Source organism: Orycteropus afer, unplaced genomic scaffold, assembly GCF_000298275.1.
Source record: "Orycteropus afer afer isolate SDZICR_OR568_19922 unplaced genomic scaffold, OryAfe1.0 scaffold00679, whole genome shotgun sequence".
NCBI lineage: Eukaryota > Metazoa > Chordata > Mammalia > Tubulidentata > Orycteropodidae > Orycteropus > Orycteropus afer.
Genome location: NW_006922266.1, coordinates 983,527 through 1,003,278, shown reverse-complemented (window position 1 = coordinate 1,003,278; position 19,752 = coordinate 983,527). Strand labels below are relative to the sequence as shown.

Sequence of the window (19,752 nt, the reverse complement as noted above, 5' to 3'; positions counted from 1 at the left end):
GGGGTAGGACCCAGACATCAGTATATTTTAAAGATCCTATGTAATCGCAAAGTTTGGGAATTCTTGTCTACATTTTTTTTATCTTCAGTTTTGGGGAGGCCAGCCAGGTTTCCAAGGCCAGGAAGGTAGATGTGGTTTTGATGGTGTGGCCATTTCTCAGCTGGGAAAATGGCACTGGAGGGAGGAAGATCTGCACAGAGCAGGTCTGGAAAGCCCATTCTCAGGTCCAAATCTGGAAACCCTCTTTCTGAAGTGTCTGAGCATGTACTGTGATGCAGAGAGATTGGTCTGTGTCCATCCTTGTGCAGCTAATTTCCATGTGGCTTTGAGAGGACTTACATGTCTGAACTACCTTTTACCTCTCATAATTTCTGTGTGTGTTTGGCGGGGGATAAGAGGTCCATGTAGGAATGGAGTAGTTTAGATTTTTAAAGTCATTTGGGGAATTCTAAGGCAAATCTATTCTTATGGCTTCATGTTATTCCCCCAGCTCTGGCTTCTGTAGATGCTCTGCATTACCAGTAAATGAACCTTAAGGAACATTGGCTAGTGCTAAAATCATGGCTCATGTAAGTTGGTGTTTCTCTTTATTTGAAATTACATTATATTGCATTATATTTTTCAAATTATATGAACATTTTCAGTCATTATTCTGAAGCTTCCTGACAGAGCCCCACCCAACAGCTTCCATTCCAGTAAAGGATGGAGCCAAGCATCTAGGCCCTTCCTGTGTTCCTTAATCTAGTCCATGTCCATGTGTGCATCGACCAAACCATTCAGAATCTTCTGTGTGCTCAGTCTGTATAGAGCAGAGATGGAGTAGAAGGGAAATCCCAAGAGAAAGGTATTTGAGCTGAGACTTTCAGAAGTATAGGACATCTTAGAGCAGCACTGACCAAAAGAAATATAATGTGAGTTGCATATGTAATTTAAAATTTTATAGTAGCCACATCTAAAAAGTAGAAAAATATGCAAGGCACATAAGTAATTTAAAATTTATAAAACATTACTGAGGTAGTTTACATTCTTCATTTCTTTGTAAAGTTGTTGATATTTGGTTTATGTATTACACTTACAATGCATCTGAGTTTGGATCAGTCACAACTTAAGTGCTTAACAGCCACATGTGGATAAGCTACCTTATTGGACACTACAGTTTTAGAGATTTTTGTATTACTTAAATCCCAAGTATAAATCAATAATGAACATATAAAATGAACTATTGTGTAGCAAATTAAAAATATTCAAGAAAAGATTTACTGTAATGGAAAAATGCTAATGGTACAACATAATGATGACTAGGCCTAGAAAAAATTCTTTAATTTTATGCAAACTCTACTTAGAGATTTTATAGTTAATTTTTGAAAAAAATAATTGTGAAAAATTTGTAAAAATAATAATTGATTAATTATTTTTTTCTAATCCTTTAAGGAAAAGGAGATAGAGCAAATCATGTTTATTGAGAGTGTCAGAGTCAGGTCTGTTGCAGTCAGTGTTCTTATAAACATTATGTCAATTAACTGATAAATTCTGATAATTACCTGAGTATGTCTTGAAGTAAAGGAAATTACATATCTCATACAAACCAAACCAAACTCACTGCCGTTGAGTCAGATCTGACTCATAGCAGTGCCTCCTAGGGTTTCCAAGGTGGTATCTCTACAGAAGTAGATTGCCCAGACTTCCTTCTGAGGAGTGGCTGGTGGGTTTGAACCACCAACCTTCTGGTTAGCAGTCAAATGCCTTAGGCACTACACCACCAGAGCTCCTGAGAACACTATTTGATATGAGCCAGATTTGGCCCACCATCTGTTTTTGTGCAGCTGTAAGCTAAAAATGATTTTTCAATATTTAAAGAATTATTTAAAAAGAAGAAAAAGAATATGTGGCAGAGAGTATATATGGCTTGCATGTTTAATATCTGGCCTGGTGGTACAGAAGGTCAGCAGTTCAATCCCTCCAGCCTTTCTACAGGAGAAAGATGTGGCATTCTGCTTCTGGAAAGATTTACCACCTTGGAAACCCTGTGGGTCAGTTCTTCTCTGTGCTGTAGAGTCGCTATGAGTTGGAATCAATTCTATGATCAATTCTATGGCAGTGGGTTTATTGAAAAATGTTGCCAACCTCTGGTCTGTATCACTAGGAATCTTCAAAAACTTGTACATGCTTTTCTATAGTCACACTCATTTCTTAACTGTCACCTGTACACGTTACAGGCTTCTAGCCCCAGCGTATTCATTTGATATATCCTCCTGTCCTTCAGTGAAATCCTTCTTCATTTTTAAATATTTTTATTTAATTTTACAAATAGGGTATGGGTTTGTCATTTCAGGATTTGGTAATGTTCAGAGATGTGGCTGTAGACTTTTCTCAGGAAGAATGGGAATGCTTGGATTCATATCAGAGGAATTTGTACAGAGATGTGATATTAGAGAACTACAGCAACTTGGTATCGTTGGGTAAGCTTATTTAAATAATTTAGGACTTCATAGAATTGAACGTTAAGGTTGTCTTTCTAGAAACTAGCAGAATATCTGCTTTGTGGTTTGGGAATATGTACTTCTACTAAGCATCTAAAGGAGCTCTGGTGGTGTAGTGCCTAAGGCACTTGACTGCTAACCAGGGGGTTGGTAGTTGAAACCCACCAGCCACCCATGGAAGGAAGATTGGGCAATCTACTGCCATAAAGATTTACCACTTTGGAAGCCCAAAAGGAGTTGCTGTGAGTCAGAACCAACTCAATGGCTGTGAGTTTGGTTTTGGTTTTTATTAAGCATCTGTCCTCATAATTAAACGACCTTTACACTTTCCTCTGCCTTCTGTAATTGCCTTTCTTCTTCAATGAAAGCTGGATATAAACTCTTGGACACTGTCTTGTTTACCTGTTGTTGTTGTTGTTGTTGTTGTTATGTGCCGTCGAGTCGGCCCCGACTCATAGCGACCCCTCCTTGGGTTTCCAAGGCAGTATCACTACGGAAGTAGGATTGCCCAACCTTCCTTCCGAGGAGTGGCTGGTGGGTTTGAACCGCCAGCCTTCTGGTTAGCAGTCAAGCGCTTTAGCCACTATGCTACCAGAGCTCCATTCTTGTTTACCTAGTGTGGCCATAACAAAAAATACCACAAATAGATGGCTCACAGTTTGGAGCCTAGAAGTCCAAATCAAGATATGTGCTGTAGGGAAAGGTCCTTCCTTGTCAATAACCCGGGGAGTTCCTTGGCATTCCTTGGTGTTCTTTGACAATACTTTATATTCCTTGCCATCTATCTTCCCCCATGTGTGTGTTTGTCTGTTCTGCTGTTTTTATAAGACACTTCTGAGTAAGTTTTAGGACCTGGCTTACTCCGGTATGACATTATTAGCATAACAAAGGAAAAGCCATATGTACAGATACAAGGGGTTAGGACTTTCACATTTCTTTTGGGGGGACATAATTTGGTCCACCAGCAGCACAAAGCTGATTCCTATGAGGTGGAGGTCAGACACACCTCTACTCTATAACTTTCTTACCATTTCTGATACAACCTCTCTCCTATGGCACTCTCTACTTCTCTGCTGGATTCACTTATTTATTGCAATGGCCACACCAAACTCACAGATCATACTTAGAGTACAAGTTGGGATCAGCTTCAGCAAGCTACAACTCAGGATCAGGAAGCATGTAGGTAAAGTCTAGAAGCCTCCTCTGAAGTGGAGAGCACATCCCTCTCTTTCCCAGTACAGGACAGCTGTCTCACCTTCTCTTGAGTATACAAGCATGCAGACTCTTCTTTCTGCCATGTCTGCCCCTTCTCAGCCATATAGTCTTTCTCTCAACCTCCTCAGGACAGGCCTCCTCTTGCCCCACTCAGGACAGTCTTTTTGGCCCTGCATGTACCCTCTCAGCCTTGCAGGCCTCCTCTGAGCCCCCTCAGGACAAGCTTCCTCTTAGCCCCCAAAGACAGGCTTCTCAATCTGCTTAGGACATGCCTCCTCTCAGTTCCTTAAGGAGAAGCTTCCTCCCAGCCCCTCTGAGAACAAGCTTCCTTTCAGCCCCTCTGAAGACAGGCCTCTTTGCCCTGCATGCCCCCTATCAGCTGTGCAGACCTTTCAGCCCCCTCAGGACAGGCATTTTTTAGGCCTAGTCAGGACAGGCCTCCTCTTGTCTGTTCACACCTCCTTTTAACCATCCATACAGGCCTCTCTGCCTTTGGACACCCTGCTGTTGGCCTCTTCACTGATAACTGACCTAGCTCTTACTCAGTGTTTCACCTTTGTTCCTCTCCGTTATCTGCATTCCTTGGAGCAGGTTTCTGCTATCACCATCAACTCTGCCACAAGGCCTCTTCCAAGCCTGTCACTGCTGGTTCTGCTTCAGGCCTCGTTCTGGGCTTCTCTTCACATTCAGTGTTACAGCTATTGATCTATGTTACAGCTCTTGACCCATGTTACAGCTCTTTTAAGAGGTTCTTCACCTCTCTGCTGCTTCTCTGCCTCACTTGTCTTTTCTCCTTTTTTTTTTTTTTTTAATTTCCTCCTTCTTTTTGTTTCTTCTCTCTTCTTGCCTCTTTTTCCTTTTCTCCTTTCTCCTTTCTGAAACCTCTGGGGGATTGACTACACACACACACACACACACACACACACACACACAAACTTCGTGTCAATTTCAAGACATGACCCTCCCAGCACGGCCATGAATGGATCAATCAATCCCCTTGGTGGGCCATAGTCACTTTATTTGCATAGCTTATAGTATATTGGGAGCTCTGGTGGTGTAGTGCCTAAGCAGTTGACTGCTAACCAGAAGGCTGGTGGTTCAAACCCACCAGCCACTCCTCAGAAGGAAGACTGGGCAATCTACTTCTGTAGTGAAACTGCCTCAGAAACCCAAGGAGGGTTCACTATGAGTTGGATCTTACTCGATGGCAATGAGTTTGGTTTTTGTTTGGTATAGTATATTGACCAATCACTGAAAGATGTGTAAAGTAGATCTATCACAGGACAGGCTAGACAAAAAGTATCCAACTGTCAAATTGCTTGCAATTTACTCAGGAAATGTCTGTCAATCTGGACAAAAGTGACAAACCCTCAGAACACTATCTCTGAGCAAAGGTAGACTTAGAGGGAAAATCTCTCAAGATGATTTTCTAAAGAACCAAGGTACAAAGATATATAAAGGAACTCATTTCACTGCAGACCTAAATATCTTCCTCATAACAAAATAATAGCCAAATATTAGCAAAAAAGTACCTGTTGTTGTTAGATGCCATTGAGTCAGTTCTTGCTAAAAGCAACCCATTGTACAACAGAACAAAAGACTGCCCAGTCCTGTACCATCTTCATGTCATTGCTGTCTTTGAGCCCCATTGCTGGATCCACTGTGTCAATACATTTCATTGATGGTCTTCCTTTTTTTCTGACTCTCTACTTTACCAAGAATGATGTCTTTCTCCAGGGACTAATCCTGCCTGATAACTTGTCTAAAGTACGTGAGATAAAGTCTTGCCATGTTTATTTCTAAGAAGCATTCTGGTTATATTTCTTCCTAGACAGATTTGTTTATTTTTCTGGAAGTCATGGTATAGTCAGTATTTTTTGCCAACACGATAATTCAAATGCACCAATTTGTCTTCATTCTTCCTTACTTATTATCCAGCTCTCACATGCATATGACATGATTGAAAATATCATGGTTTGGGTCAGGCACACCTTAGTCTTCAAAATGACATCTCTGCTCCTTAACACTTTGAAGAGGTAAAAGTTTTGCAGCAGATTTGCCCAATGCAGTTCATCATTTAATTTCTTAACTGCTGCTTCCATGGGCAACAACTGTGGACCCAAGCAAGATGAAATCCTTAACAACTTCAGTCTTCTCTCCATTTATCCTGGTGTCACTTACTGGTCCAGTTGTGAGATTTTTTTTTTTTTTTTTTCATGCTGAGATGTAATCCATACTGAAGGCTGTAGTCTTTGATCTTCATCAGTAAGTGCTTCAAGCCCTCTTTACTTTCAGCAAGCAAGGCTTTGTCATTTGCCTATCACAGCTTGTGAATGAGTCTCTGCCTGCCCTAATGCCATGTTCTTCTTCATATAGTTTAGTGTTTCAGATTATTTGCTCAGCATACATATTGAATAAGTAAGGTGAAAGGGTACAAACCTGACACATAACTTTCCGAAATAAAAGAGTACATAGTAAACATTTATAGTGATTACTGTGTAGTTGTCACTCAGCTAATAAGTACTTCACACAAACCTCACAACAATCCTATGAGGTAGACGTTACCATTCCCTTTTTACAACTAAGAAAACAGAGGCAAATACAAATTGGATTATTTGCCTTAGTGACTCTAGTCACAAAGGCAGGATTTGAAATCATTGCTGTCTACTCTTACTTCTCAAGAGACAGAGCCAGTATGAATTCAAATTAAAAGAAGACTGTGTCCCTACTTCTCTGTTCTTGTTATTCCTTGTGATCCCATGACTGACTGACTTCAGCCATCAAGTTGGTTGTGACTCAGCAATCCCTCCTTGGGTTTCTTGGGTGGTATTTCTGCAGAAGTAGATAGCCCAGTCATCCTCCCAAGGAATGGCTGGTAGATTTGAACCGCCAGCCTTCTGGTTAGTAATCAAATGCCTTAGGCGTTACACCACCAGAGTTCCCATGTTGTTGTTGTTGTTGTTTGCCGTCGAGTCGGCCCCAACTCATAGCGACCCCTCCTTGGGTTTCCGAGGCAGTATCACTACGGAAGTAGGATTGCCCAACCTTCCTTCCGAGGAGTGGCTGGTGGGTTTGAACCGCCAGCCGTCTGGTTAGCAGGAAAGTGCCTTAGGCACTATGCTACCAGAGCTCCCATAGTAACTCTAATATGAATGTTTTTTTAATCCTTTCACTATTGTTTGTTCTGAAGGCTTAATCAAATAAATTCTTTGTTTCTTTATGATGTTCTATTATTTTCTCTCAAGCAGGATGTTATATTTCTAAGCCAGATGTGGTTACTTTATTGGAGCAAGGTAAAGATCCCTGGATGATTGTGAAGGATAAGAAAATAAGATGGAATCTAGGTGAGTAAGTGCTAATTAAGCAGAGGTAAACCATCATGGCAAACATCATCCTACTGGTTGGGAGGAGACATGTCCTTTAGATATTATTCATGAGGAAAGAACTTGAAATCTGGGAAGAAAACGTAGGTCTTCTCAGTCTGAGGCACCATAAACTTTCATCTATACATCCACTTACCACTGTCATTATTTCTCCTCTTTCATATTTCCCTCCCATGCAATAGGAAATCTTTCTTCCATAATGACAAGCATGTAATCTGTATATTGTATCTAATTTCTTTCTAGCTCATCCTTTTGATTTTAACGTTTATGGATCTGTTTCTTCATTGTCCTTTTCTTGTGGAGTTACTTCATATTAGTGGAGTCACACTATAAATAAATAAATTACTAAGTATTATGAAGTAATTAAGTCCTATGAATAAAAGTTAATAGGGTAAGAATACTGGCCCAAATGGGCCCATTTGAGAATCAATACAGATGGTAATTGCAGTGTCTTAAAACGTGTAAAATACAATTAATTCCATAAATTCATAATGATACTAAAAGCAAGTTTTTTTGGTTTTTTTTACCATTAGACAATATTAGGAAACTGCCTTATTTGGAATATGTAAATTTAAAGAAAAGGAAGCATATATCCTACCTTTCCTATAAGAACTATACCAATGGCAGTAGATAAATGAATGTTTCTCTTTTTAAAAGTATTCAGCAAATAAATGAAGAAGGAATGATTGAATTAGAATATTACCATTTTAGAACTCAAGAAAACAAAGTATTGCACTGAGCAAATTTGCTGCAAAAAAACTCTTTAAAGTGTTAAAGAGCAAAGATGCTACTTTGAAGACTAAGGTGTGCCTGACCAAAGCCATGGTATTTTCAGTAGGCTCATAGGCATGTAAGAACTGGACACTGAATAAGAAAGACTGCAGAAGAATTGATACATTTGAATTGTTGTGTTGGTGACAAATATTGAATGTACTGTGGACTGCTAGAAGAATAAACAAATATGCCTTGGAGGAAGTACATTGGGAATGCTCCTTAGAAGCAAGTGTGGCCAGATTTTGTCTCATGGACTTTGGTCATGTTATCAGAAGGCACCAGATCCTGGAGAAGTATATCATGCTTGGTAAAGGTAGGAGGGCAGTGGAAAAGGTGAAGATCCTTTATAAGATGGATTGACACAGTGACTGCAGTAATGGGCTCAAGCATAGCAACAATTGTGAGGATGGTGCAGGATCAAGCTTTGTATATAAAGTCATTGTGAGTCAGAACCAACTCAATGGCACCTAATAACAGAACCCATAATGAACTTTGAATCTAGGCATTGAACATCAATGCTGATAGTATCACAGAAATAGAAACAATTATACATTATGCTTCTCTTTATGAAAGAATGTAACATTGTTTGTGAAGAAAGTGAATTGCTTCTCAATTTGAGCAAGCTTCTAGAACCAAGTACCAATTTATGAGAAGACAGAAAAACATGTTCTAGAACATCTTGGTACTGCAGTCATCAAAATCCAGACTATGGGAAACTCTACAGGACCAAAAAGAGGGTCTTCAGCAAATTAATTGTAAAGGAAATAAAAAAATAGTAGGGGAACCCATAGATTAAAAATTGAGAAAAAATGTGCCAATCAGCTGCACTCTGTGGACATTTAAGTTATTAGAAAATAAGAAAAGTGGGAGATGAGGCAATGGGGAAATTCTAAACCAAAGCCAAACCCATTCCTGTCAACTTGATTATGACTTGTATTGACCCTATAGGACAGAGCAGAACTGCCCCGTAGGGCTTTGAAGGCTGTTATTTTTGCAGAAGCAGACTGCCACATCTTTCTCCCATGGAACAGCTGGGTTCGAACTGCTAACCTTTTAGTTAGCAGCCGAGTGCTTGACCACTGCACCACCAGGGGTCCTCTAATGGTAAAAAATAGGTATATACAATTTTTTGAAAGAATTTTGCCTTAAGAAGAATGCATATACGTGGGGTGTAGGAAACGTATTTTAAGATGTGAGGTATTAGAGCATGTTGTAGGCTGAAGGAAATGATTCTAAAGAGAGGAAAATTGATGGAAAGAGGATAATTTTGTAAGCAATAACTTTCAGTAGAAGGGAGGAAGCTAAAGAGTACGTGAAGAAATGGCATGAATACTATATGCGTACCTAAGTAGCCAGGTTGATTGGGTAATATTTTTCTTTTAATTGCTTCTGATTCCTCAGTGAAATTAATAAGATTGAGCAGAGTATGATGATTACTCAGTATGTCATTGGGACTTAGTATGGATTGTTGGGTATTTGATCAGTATTGGTACTCAGAAATACAGTTATGTGGTCATAGACTTTCAAAATTTTCAGATCTTTTGATACACCAACCCCGGTGTTAAAGTTACTAAAAATCCCTTGATCATAAATATTCTGTGTCCCATATCGTCTATGTCAGCGAAGAAAGGTGATAAAGACATAATAGCTCAAGAAACAAAGTAATTTTATGACCAGGTGATTTGCTTCTTGTTTTTTCTTTAATTAAAGCTGTTATCATGAAAAGGCATATCACATTTCTGCTTTTATATTGATGTAAGATGGGCTTCATATTTTTTCTTCACAGTGATGGTGTTTAATTGAAAAAAAGTCCCTTCATCCAGTAAAACTCAAATCAGTATTTAGTTTATTAATTTTAAACAAGGTATTTTATACATATATTTTAAATATCCGGTCATAAGCCAATCTTTTGATGTTTGGCCATGCCTTCCCTTTCAGTAAGAATCTGGTGGCACAGTGCCTGAGACATTTGACTTCTAAACAGAAGATGGCCAGTTCGAACCCACCAGCCTCTCCGAGGAAGAGAGAGATGAGGCAGTCTACTTCTGTAAAGATTTACAACCTTGGAAACCCAGTATGGGTTGCTATGAGTCAGAATTGACTGGATGACAGTGGGTTTTTGTTTTTCCTTTCAGTATAAGTCCAGCCCATTCTTTCTTGATTAACTAACACACATAATGCATAGGCTATTATTTCTAGTTTCGATTTTGTACAATAGAGTAAGAATCTAAAGATGCTTGTAAAGCATCTGAATATAGAATTTTTTTTTTCATTTTTATGTTTTCCAACAATCTTTTACAATTTCCTTACCTATGCCTATTTTTCCACTCCTCGGAAGGAAGGTTGGGCAATCCTACTTCCGTAGTGATACTGCCTCGGAAACCCAAGGAGGGGTCGCTATGAGTCTGGGAAGACTTGACGGCAAATAACAACAACACAACATGCCTATTTTTACAGCAATGTAATGTGCATTTATGGCCACTACTTCCAAAGCATTCAACTTAGTTTTGGTAGAAGTGTTTGTCTTTAAAAAACGAAACCAAACCAAATGCACTGTCATTGGATTGGGTCTGACTCATAGCGACCCCTCCCCTCCTTGGGTTTCTGAGGCAGTATCACTATGGAAGTAGATTGCCCAACCTTCCTTCCCAGGAGTGGCTGGTGGGTTTGAACTGCCAACCTTTTGGTTAGCAGTCAAATGCCTTAGGCAGTAGGCCACCAGAGCTCCCCTTTAAACATTAGTAATTTTAGTTGCTTACAGGGATAAGAGCTAACATAAACAATTTTGGGAACAGACATAGCTGACTCCTTGGTAAGCATATAGCTCAGCTGTATACACTATAGAGTACTCTCCTAGATTAGAATATTCAGCATGCCAAAGTATAAATCTGGCATGTCAGTTATGTGAGGCACCATATATGAGAATCTCAGTTTTACTATATCGTCACTAGAAGTATTGTGTTTGTTTGTTTTATGAAAACTATCAAATTTTATAAGTTTTGTAGCTTTTTCTGATTTGTTTATTATTAGTGACTGTGGACATTTTGCCCCAAGTTTGTTTATGTGTGCAAAAATTAACACTTTCTCACTTTTCTTACAGATGTTTTGGGTTTTGTTTTGATTTTGCTTATGAGTTTCCTTTTAGATAACTGGTTTTTAACTTTCATTTTGCAAGTAAAATTATTTTCAGGCAAATCTGTAATTACCATCATGTCTTAAAGTTTGTCAGATCTTTATAAATGTCTATTTATTTACTATTGCTATTACTGTTTGGGAGCTCTGGTGGCATAGTGCCGAGGGCATTTGACTACTAACCAGAAGGCTGGAAGTTCAAACCTACCAGCCAGTCCTCGAAGGGAAGTTTGGGCAATCTACTTACGCAGTGATACTGCCACGGAAACCCCAGGAGGAGTTGCTATGAGTTGGATCCAACTCGATGGCAGTCATTGCTGCTCACATATCATTTATATGTTTTCTTATTGAGGCCCTAATTAATTTTTCTCTAAAATACTTAAAAAATTTCCATAGTTTTGTTTTGCTTCCTTTGGTGGACAAAAAGAAAAATACACACAGATTTTTAGCAGTATTTGCCATGACATTTATTTATGTGTCTCTGCTTAAACTTTATTCACACTTTAAATCACTGCTGCCTTTCCATGTCTTTTTAGTATATCCTTTGTTGGTATATTGAAGTGTAACATATATCTTAAAAAGATACAGATCATCAGAGAAATTTCACAAAGTGACCACATCCATCTAACCAGTACACAGATTCAGAAATAGAGAATTAACAATACATCAGAATTCCCCTACTGGCTCCTTCCAATCATTCCTCCCTACTGTCTGCTATCCCTGATTTTTTTTTTAACATCATAAATTAGTTCTGCCTTTTTTGAACTTTATAAAAAAATGGAATCAGTATGTATTCCTTATATCTTGCTTTGTTTACTCACCATTATATTTGTAAGATTGATTCATGTTATATGTAGTTATAGATCATACTCATTGCTGTACATGTTGATAGTGTGCCATATTTACTTTGCTATTCTTCTGTTGAACATTTGGATTCTTTCCTGTCTGGGCCTTTTATAAATAGTGTTACTGTCATACATTTTAAGAAATAACTTTTTCTTTTTTAAAAGTGTTGAGCACATAGTGCATAAAATTTGAGAAAATACATGTTTGAGAAAAAACACATCTCTTTGCTCAGGATTTTACTGTCCTTTGAATATGGCATGTTGTTATACATGAAAAATCACTGAAATACTTTTCTAAGAAGAGCTGATGATAACATTAGCTATGAGAACTGTTGGGGAGGATTAAAGAAGAGTCCAAAGGGATTGAAAATAAAAACCACCTTAATTCTTTAAGAAGGTATATGTATAGAAGCAGGACAATCTATTCAATAATTGTTAAGTAATTATGGGAAAGTAACAGTTACTATGTACTACGGGTTTGTTGGAGCCCCATTGGTGCAGTGGTTAAAGCACTTGGCTACTAACTGAAAGATCGATGGCATGAGTGCCTCAGTCGCTCCATGGGAGATCTGGCAATCTGCTCCCATAAGCTTAGAGCCTTAAAGGAAAGCCAATGGGGCACAGTTCTGTTCTGTCCTATAGGGGCTCTATGAGTCAACATTGACTCCACGGTAATAAGTTTGGTTTATTTTTGGATGAGTTTGTTATTCACTGATGGTTGAAAGATTGTTTCGGTCCTGGGCAGGTTTGGAGGAAGAAATAAAGAGAATAATAAATGGGGAAGTTAATTAATGTGTAACAAAATTGAGAAAAGTGTTAAGAAGTAAGGAAAAAGTTACTGAGATAGAGAATAAAGGACACAAATTAGATAAAATCTGTAATATGTTTTCTGATTTTTGACATGATATCTGAAAGATAAAAAAGGAACTCAACCATTCAGAGAACCCAAAATCAGAGGATTCCTGAGAAATTTAACAGCCTGTGAGAAACTAAGAAATGAAAATATTGTAAAATATTATAGGAACTTAAAAGAGAGAAGTGTGATAGGAATATAGGAAGCAAAGGGGACAGTGATTTGAGATGATATTTTATAAGTTGTCAGGAGCCATGTTATTCATGTTAAGATGTTTGTACTTTATTCTAATTGAAAAAAGAAACCATTAAAGACATTTGAGTAAGGATTCTCAAACTTTGATCTGCATCAGAATAAATCTTTTAAGGAATGTTAAAAATACAGGTGCCAAGCATCTACTTCTGTAGATATTTATTTAGATAGTCAGAGTATTTAGGTTGTTCAGAATAGTGTGCCTGAAAAAAAAAAAAGAAATGTGTCATAACTTTCCTAGGTTAATTCTAACCCACATATCTCTTTAAGAACTACTCTTCTATTCTGTTCCCTAATCTCCAACTTTTGTACATGTACTGTCCTCATTTTCTTTATTCCCCTTAGCTTTTTCAAATTATAGGACTATTTTAGAGTTTCCTAGCTCATTCAAGTCAACTTGACTTTATTTTCTTAAATTTTTCCTATTATCCAAGTTTTTATTGACTTGTTTGTTTACTTTTCTAGAATATGGGGAACATCATGTGTTTGCCTCTCTGTTTCAGATTTGGAATCCAAGTATGACACTAACAAGTTATTTCAAGAAAAAGACATTTATGAAATGAATTTATCTCAGTGGGAAATAAGGGAAAGAATTAAAAATCATGGTCTTGAAGACTCCTTTGTTGAAAAAGATTGTGAATTTAAAAACAAGTCTGAGAATCAGGCATGTCCTCAAGAGATATTTTTCAGACAAGTGAAAACCAGCTGTAAAAAAATACCTGCTTTCAGAAAATGTACATCATTTACTCTATATCAGGGAAGAAATAATTCAGAAAAACCCTATGAATGTGAGGAATGTGGGAAGGCATTTAGAGTACGCCAGCAGCTTACTTTCCATGAGAGAATTCATACTGGAGAGAAGCCCTATGAATGTAAAGAATGTAGAAAAACCTTTAGGCAATATGCACACCTTAGTCGCCATCAGAGAATTCATACTGCTGACAAACTATATGAATGTAAAAAATGTGAAAAGATCTTTAAATGTGGCCCAGACCTTCGAGTACATCAGAGAATTCATATTAGTGAGAAGCCCTATGAATGTAAAGAATGTGGGAAAGCCTTCAGAGTGCGAGGACAACTCAGTCTCCATCAAAGGATTCATACAGGTGAGAAACCCTATGATTGTAAGGAATGTGGGAAGGCTTTTAGACAGTATGCACACCTTACTCGACATCAAAGACTCAGTAATGCAAAGAAGTGCTATGACTGTAAGGAATGTGGGCAAACATTCTTGTGTAGTACAGGGCTTAGACTACATCACAAACTTCATACTGGTGAAAAACCTTACGAATGTCAGGAATGTGGGAAGGCATTTAGGGTGCGGCAACAACTTACACTTCATCAGAGAATTCATACTGGTGAAAAACCCTATCACTGTAAGGACTGTGGGAAGACCTTTAGCCGTGGCTATCATCTAACTCTTCACCAGAGAATTCATACTGGTGAAAAACCTTATGAATGTAAAGAATGTCAGAAGTTCTTTCGCCGTTATTCAGAACTTATTTCACATCAAGGTATTCATATTGGAGAGAAACCCTATGAATGTAAGGAATGTGGAAAGGCTTTTCGACTATTCTCACAGCTTAATCAACATCAGAGTATTCATTTTGGTGAGAAACCTTATAAATGTAAAGAATGCGAGAAGACTTTTAGACTGCTCTCACAGCTTACTCAACATCAGAGTATTCATACTGGTGAGAAACCCTATGATTGTAGCAAATGTGAAAAGGCCTTTAGGCTTCACTCATCTCTTATTCAACATCAGAGGATTCATTCTGGTGAGAAACCATACAAATGTAAAGAATGTAAGAAGGCATTTAGACAACATTCACATCTTACTTATCATCACAGAATTCATAATGTATTTTAATAATCAAATTAAGACTTCTGTTGTGAATTTTGTGTTAAGGAAAATGAGGAATTCTAGAGGAAAACTTTTTTGAACATAAGAATCCCTTTTCCTTCATGCTTAACTAACTCACCAGAAAAAGTTTTATTCAAAGGAAGGAATGTGTCAACTTAATGCATGTATGGAAGTTTTCCATCATCTCTCAAAGCATGTTAAGCTTTAAGAAAATTCATTCCAAAAAAATGAATTCTTATTAAAGGAGTGAATGTGTAAATGCTTTTAGTTGTATCATCTATATTACTCCATCTTTACAGTATACTTATGGTGGTTACCAGGGCAACAACTCATGCTGAAAATTGATTTAAAAAGAAAGAAAGAAAGAAAGAATTTATTCTTCACTTCCTGTATGAACTATTTCAGGGCAACAAGAAATTGATACAGGAAAGTTCTTTATTAGAGAATTCTAGCCAATGAATGCAGGAAGGAGTATAGAATTAGAACAATTCACCATTTTGCAGTTCTTAGTGATGAAATGAATCTATGCACAATTCCCAGTAGATGTTCAGATCATTAGGTAAAAAGGTTGACAGAAACTTTATAGTGAATAGATCAGGCTGACAACATCTCAACCCACTGATCATTCTTAACCTCACCAAAAGTAGGAAATCAAAACATTATGTGCCTCTTAATGTGGTAAAATAAGAGAGAGACATCTTGGCAAAAATAATGAACCTGATTTTAATCAAGCCTCAATATCTAATTTAGAGAAAGTTCAGGGAATAGAAGAAAACATTAAATGGCACAACAAGAATAATTAAACCTAAAATGTTGGTAATTCAACAAGAGGAATGACCCAGATTCTTCAAACAATAATTAGTATTGAAAAAAGGATGCTGGAACTCTTAGACATTAAAGAGACTTAAGAGCTGTACAAATCAAATGCAATAAATGAGTGTTTCTTACTAAGATTATAAGTTGAATGAACAAATGGAAAAAATTTTAAGACAAGTGGGAAAATGAAAATATTAACTGAGTATTAGATAGTATTAAGAAATTGTTTTTGCTTAAAAGTTGGAAATAGAAATACTTATCATCCAGCAATCCCACTACTAGGTATATATCCTAGAGAAATAAGAACTCTGACATGAACAGATATATGCACACCCATGTTTATTGCAGCATTTTCACAATAGTAAAAAGATGGAAACAACCTAAGTGTCCATCAATGGATGAATGAATAAACAAACTATGGTACATACACACTATGGAATACTATGCAGTGTTAAACAATAACAAACCAGTGAAACACCTCATAACATAGATGAAACTAAGAGGACATTATGCTAAGTAAAATTACTCAATCACAAAAGAATACTTTATGAGACCACTACTGTAAAAAGTCAAGAAAATGTATACATACAGAATGAATCATTCTTTGAAGCTTACCAGGGGTGGGAGGGGAAAAGAGGATAGATAAATCATTAAGTAGAGGGTAGACACCTATTAACTTGGGTGAAGAGAAAGGGCAATATACAATAGGGAGGTCAGCACAAAATGATCAAGGCAGAGGAAGACATGAGGAGCACAAAATTTAAAGACAACAATGTAAACACAATCTTGCGATAGCAGTTTTAACAGTCTACAAGTGATACTATAAGACACTCCAGCTGAACAAGTGTAGGAAGGCAAATGGGACTACACCCACAAATATATAGAAATTTGACAGAAGTATCTCTATGTATGTATTTATATGTGCTGCAAATATATCCATAAATATAGTAGAGCAATCAGTAGGCAAAGTTATGAAAACTTCTTAGCTATAACCACACACCTTGAAGCAATGAGTCCCTGGGGCTGGGGGCTCGGGAACATCATCTAGGAGACGTCAAAGTCAATTGGCATAACCATCCACAAAGAATGTTTTATATCCTTTGGTGAGTAGTGACTGGGGTCTTAAAAGCTTGTGAGCAGCAATCTAAGGTGCAACTATGGGTTCCTCCCTGTCTGGAGCAAAGAAGAGTGAAGAAAATCAAAGACACGTGGAAACAATTAGTCCAAATGGTTAATAGACCTTGTAAGCCCCAGCCTATGTGGTCCTGAGACCAGAAGTAGATGGTGCCCAGCTACCACTGCTGACTACTTTGAATGGGATCATCATAAGAGGTCCTGGATAGAGTGGGAGAAAAATGTGGAACAAAACTCACAATCATGAAAAAAAAAAAAAAAGACCAGGCTTATTGGTCTGATAGAGACTGATGGCTTTAATTTGCATATCCCTAGTGGCTGTAGATGTTGAACATCTTTTTATGTGTTTTATTTTTTATTCATATGTCATCTTTAATGAAGTGTCTTCTCAAGTATTGTCCATTTTCTAATTGAATTATATATCTCTCTTACAGTTGACTTTTGAGAGTTACTTGTATATTCCAGATGTGAGTTCTGTGTCTGATACAGAACTAGAAAATATTTTTCTGAGTTGATTGTCTTTTCTCATCTTAAAATAGCAAAGTTTTAAATTTTGATGGTCTAATTTAACCTTTTTTTTCCCTGCAATAAATTGTGATTTTGATGTCATGTCTAAGAACTCTTTGCCAAACCATATGTCATGAAGATTTTTACCAGTGTGTGTTTCTAAAAGATTTAGAGTTGCACATTTAGATTTATGATACATTTTAAATTAATTTTTTGTAGGAGGTATAGGTTTAAGTTCATTTTTTAAGTGATGTTCTAGCATCGTTTGTTGAAAAGAAAACTGTCTTTTCCCCTAGAATAATTTGTACACCTTTGTCAAAAATTAACTGGACATATTTATATGAATCTATTTCTGAGTTTCGTATTCTTTTCCACTGATTTATGTATCAATCTTTCCACCCATAGCACATTATCTTAATTACTGTTAGCTATGTAGTAAGTCTTAAGGTAGTATGACTTTTCCTAATTTGCTGTTCTTTTCAAAATGTTTTAGTTATTCTAGCTATGTTGCCCTTGCATTTAAAAAAAAAAAATTAGGTTAGTCTCATCTATGTGTAGAACCAAGTGTCATTGGCTTTTGCAGTGCAGTGCATTACTAAATATAGCCCTTCTAGCCATAGTCTTTTTGACCCCTCCATATAGATTCAACAGGACTATGCTAATAAGGTGCTTGTGACCCACCAAAGGGATTGAACAACTTGCTACTGATGCAAATAAGGTGTATAGAATCTGTGATGGTTGAGGTTTTGTGGCCATAATTGTAAGTAGTTTAGTATTTATGTGGTAATGTAATCATCCTCCATTTTGTGATCTGAGGTAATTATCCTTTATTTTGTCATGTGTTGTAAATCATAGCTTCTGTGCCTGTGGTTATGGTGCCGTTTGTGAGTGAGAACCATCATGTTAATGAGGCATGATTAGGGCTGGATGAATCTTGAGTCACCGTCTTACTAAAGGAAGTTACTCAAGTTACCACCTTTACCCTAGTCATCACCCTTACCATCCTTACTCAAGTCATGTTCATACTTGAATTATACCATTCATTTTACAAGAAATAAAAGAAGCAAGCAGAGATGGGGACCTTAATACCACCAAGAAAAGGAGTGAAGTGTGTCCTTTGAATCTGGGATTCCTGGAGGACCTCCTAGACAGACAGAGAGCGAGCTGTAACACTGGAGATGGCAAGGGATGGCAAGAAACAGAGGCAGCAGAACAAGGAGACCAGCAGGAAACAATGTGGTGGAGCAAGAAAGCGGAACACCTTGGGCAGGAGGATTGCTGGTGGAGTGGGGAGTCTCTAGGAGTTTATTGGTGGAACTAAAAGAGCTTTGTAACACTTGCCCAAGCAGGACAGAGGCCAGGTAAAGGATCTGAGGGGCTGAGAAAAGTGTGCCTACAGACATGGCTGAGAAAAATTTGTCCTGATCAAAGAACCATAGCCTGAGTCATTTCTGATCCTGAATTGTAAGCTATTACTTCCCTAATAAATCCTGTAGTTGTGAATATGGTCTGGGAGTGCTATGTGGACATTGCAATATATTATTGTACCCAGCAGAGAAGCAGTGTGCCATAGAACAGACAGCGTCAAAACTGGTAAAATTTTGGAAAGAAGAGATATGTCTGACCTCTACTTAATAGGAGTTAGATTTGGGCTGTTAATGCTAATTATTTTTTCTCCTTTTTCTTATGAAGTTAGAGGAGGTCAGCAGATACTCCACCACCTTATAATTTTCACAGCTTTTTGATGGAAACAGTTGGATCTAAAAATCAGGTTGGAAAAAATTGATAGCTTTAGTATGTTGAGCCTTCTGATCCATGAACATATATTTGGATTTTCTTTTACTTATGAGTTATTAGTGTCCGGCATACATGTCCTGTTCATGTTTTGGGAGATTTATAGCTAAGTATTTAATTTTTTTTAGTGAATGTAAATGGTATTTTGCTTCTAATTTTGGTGTGTAATAGACTGTTGCTAGTATAAAGTATAAACAACAACAGTGTAAAGTAATACAATTGATTTTTGTATGTTGGCTTTGTATACTGCAATCATAAACTCAGTAATACTTAGATTTTAGTATACTCTTTGCATTTTTATACACAATCATATAACTTATAGGTAGAGAGTTTTCTATTTTTCTTTCCAATCATTAATAAGCCTTTTATTTCCACTTCTTGGTTTATTGCACTGACTATAACTTTCAGTTTTGTTATATTGAACAGCAGTAGTGAGAGAACATCCTTGAGTTATGGCTGACATGAGTCATAAATAATTCAGTCTTTTACCATTGAGCAGTTGTTAACTATAGACTTTTTTAATATTTTGTCAAATGTCTTTCTGACATCAATTGATGAAATAATGTGATTTTTCATTTTTAGTCTTTTAATATGGTGTTGTTGTTGTTGTTATATGCCGTTGAGTCAGCCCCGACTCATAGCGACCCCTCCTTGGGTTTCCGAGGCAGTATCACTACGGAAGTAGGATTGCCCAACCTTCCTT

General features: G+C 37.3%; 1 protein-coding gene across 1 annotated transcript in view; it reads left to right on the top strand.

Annotated features, from left to right (window-relative positions):
• The first annotated feature begins 560 nt into the window (after positions 1-560).
• The window catches only part of LOC103210962 (zinc finger protein 30 homolog), a 137,253-nt gene continuing 118,061 nt past the window's right edge, over positions 561-19,752 (top strand). The window contains exons 1-4 of the mRNA XM_042783111.1: positions 561-569; positions 2,312-2,459; positions 6,941-7,039; positions 13,438-14,795. Coding sequence (XP_042639045.1) covers positions 561-569; positions 2,312-2,459; positions 6,941-7,039; positions 13,438-14,795 — 1,614 coding nt within the window. The remainder of the gene's footprint in view (positions 570-2,311; positions 2,460-6,940; positions 7,040-13,437; positions 14,796-19,752) is intronic.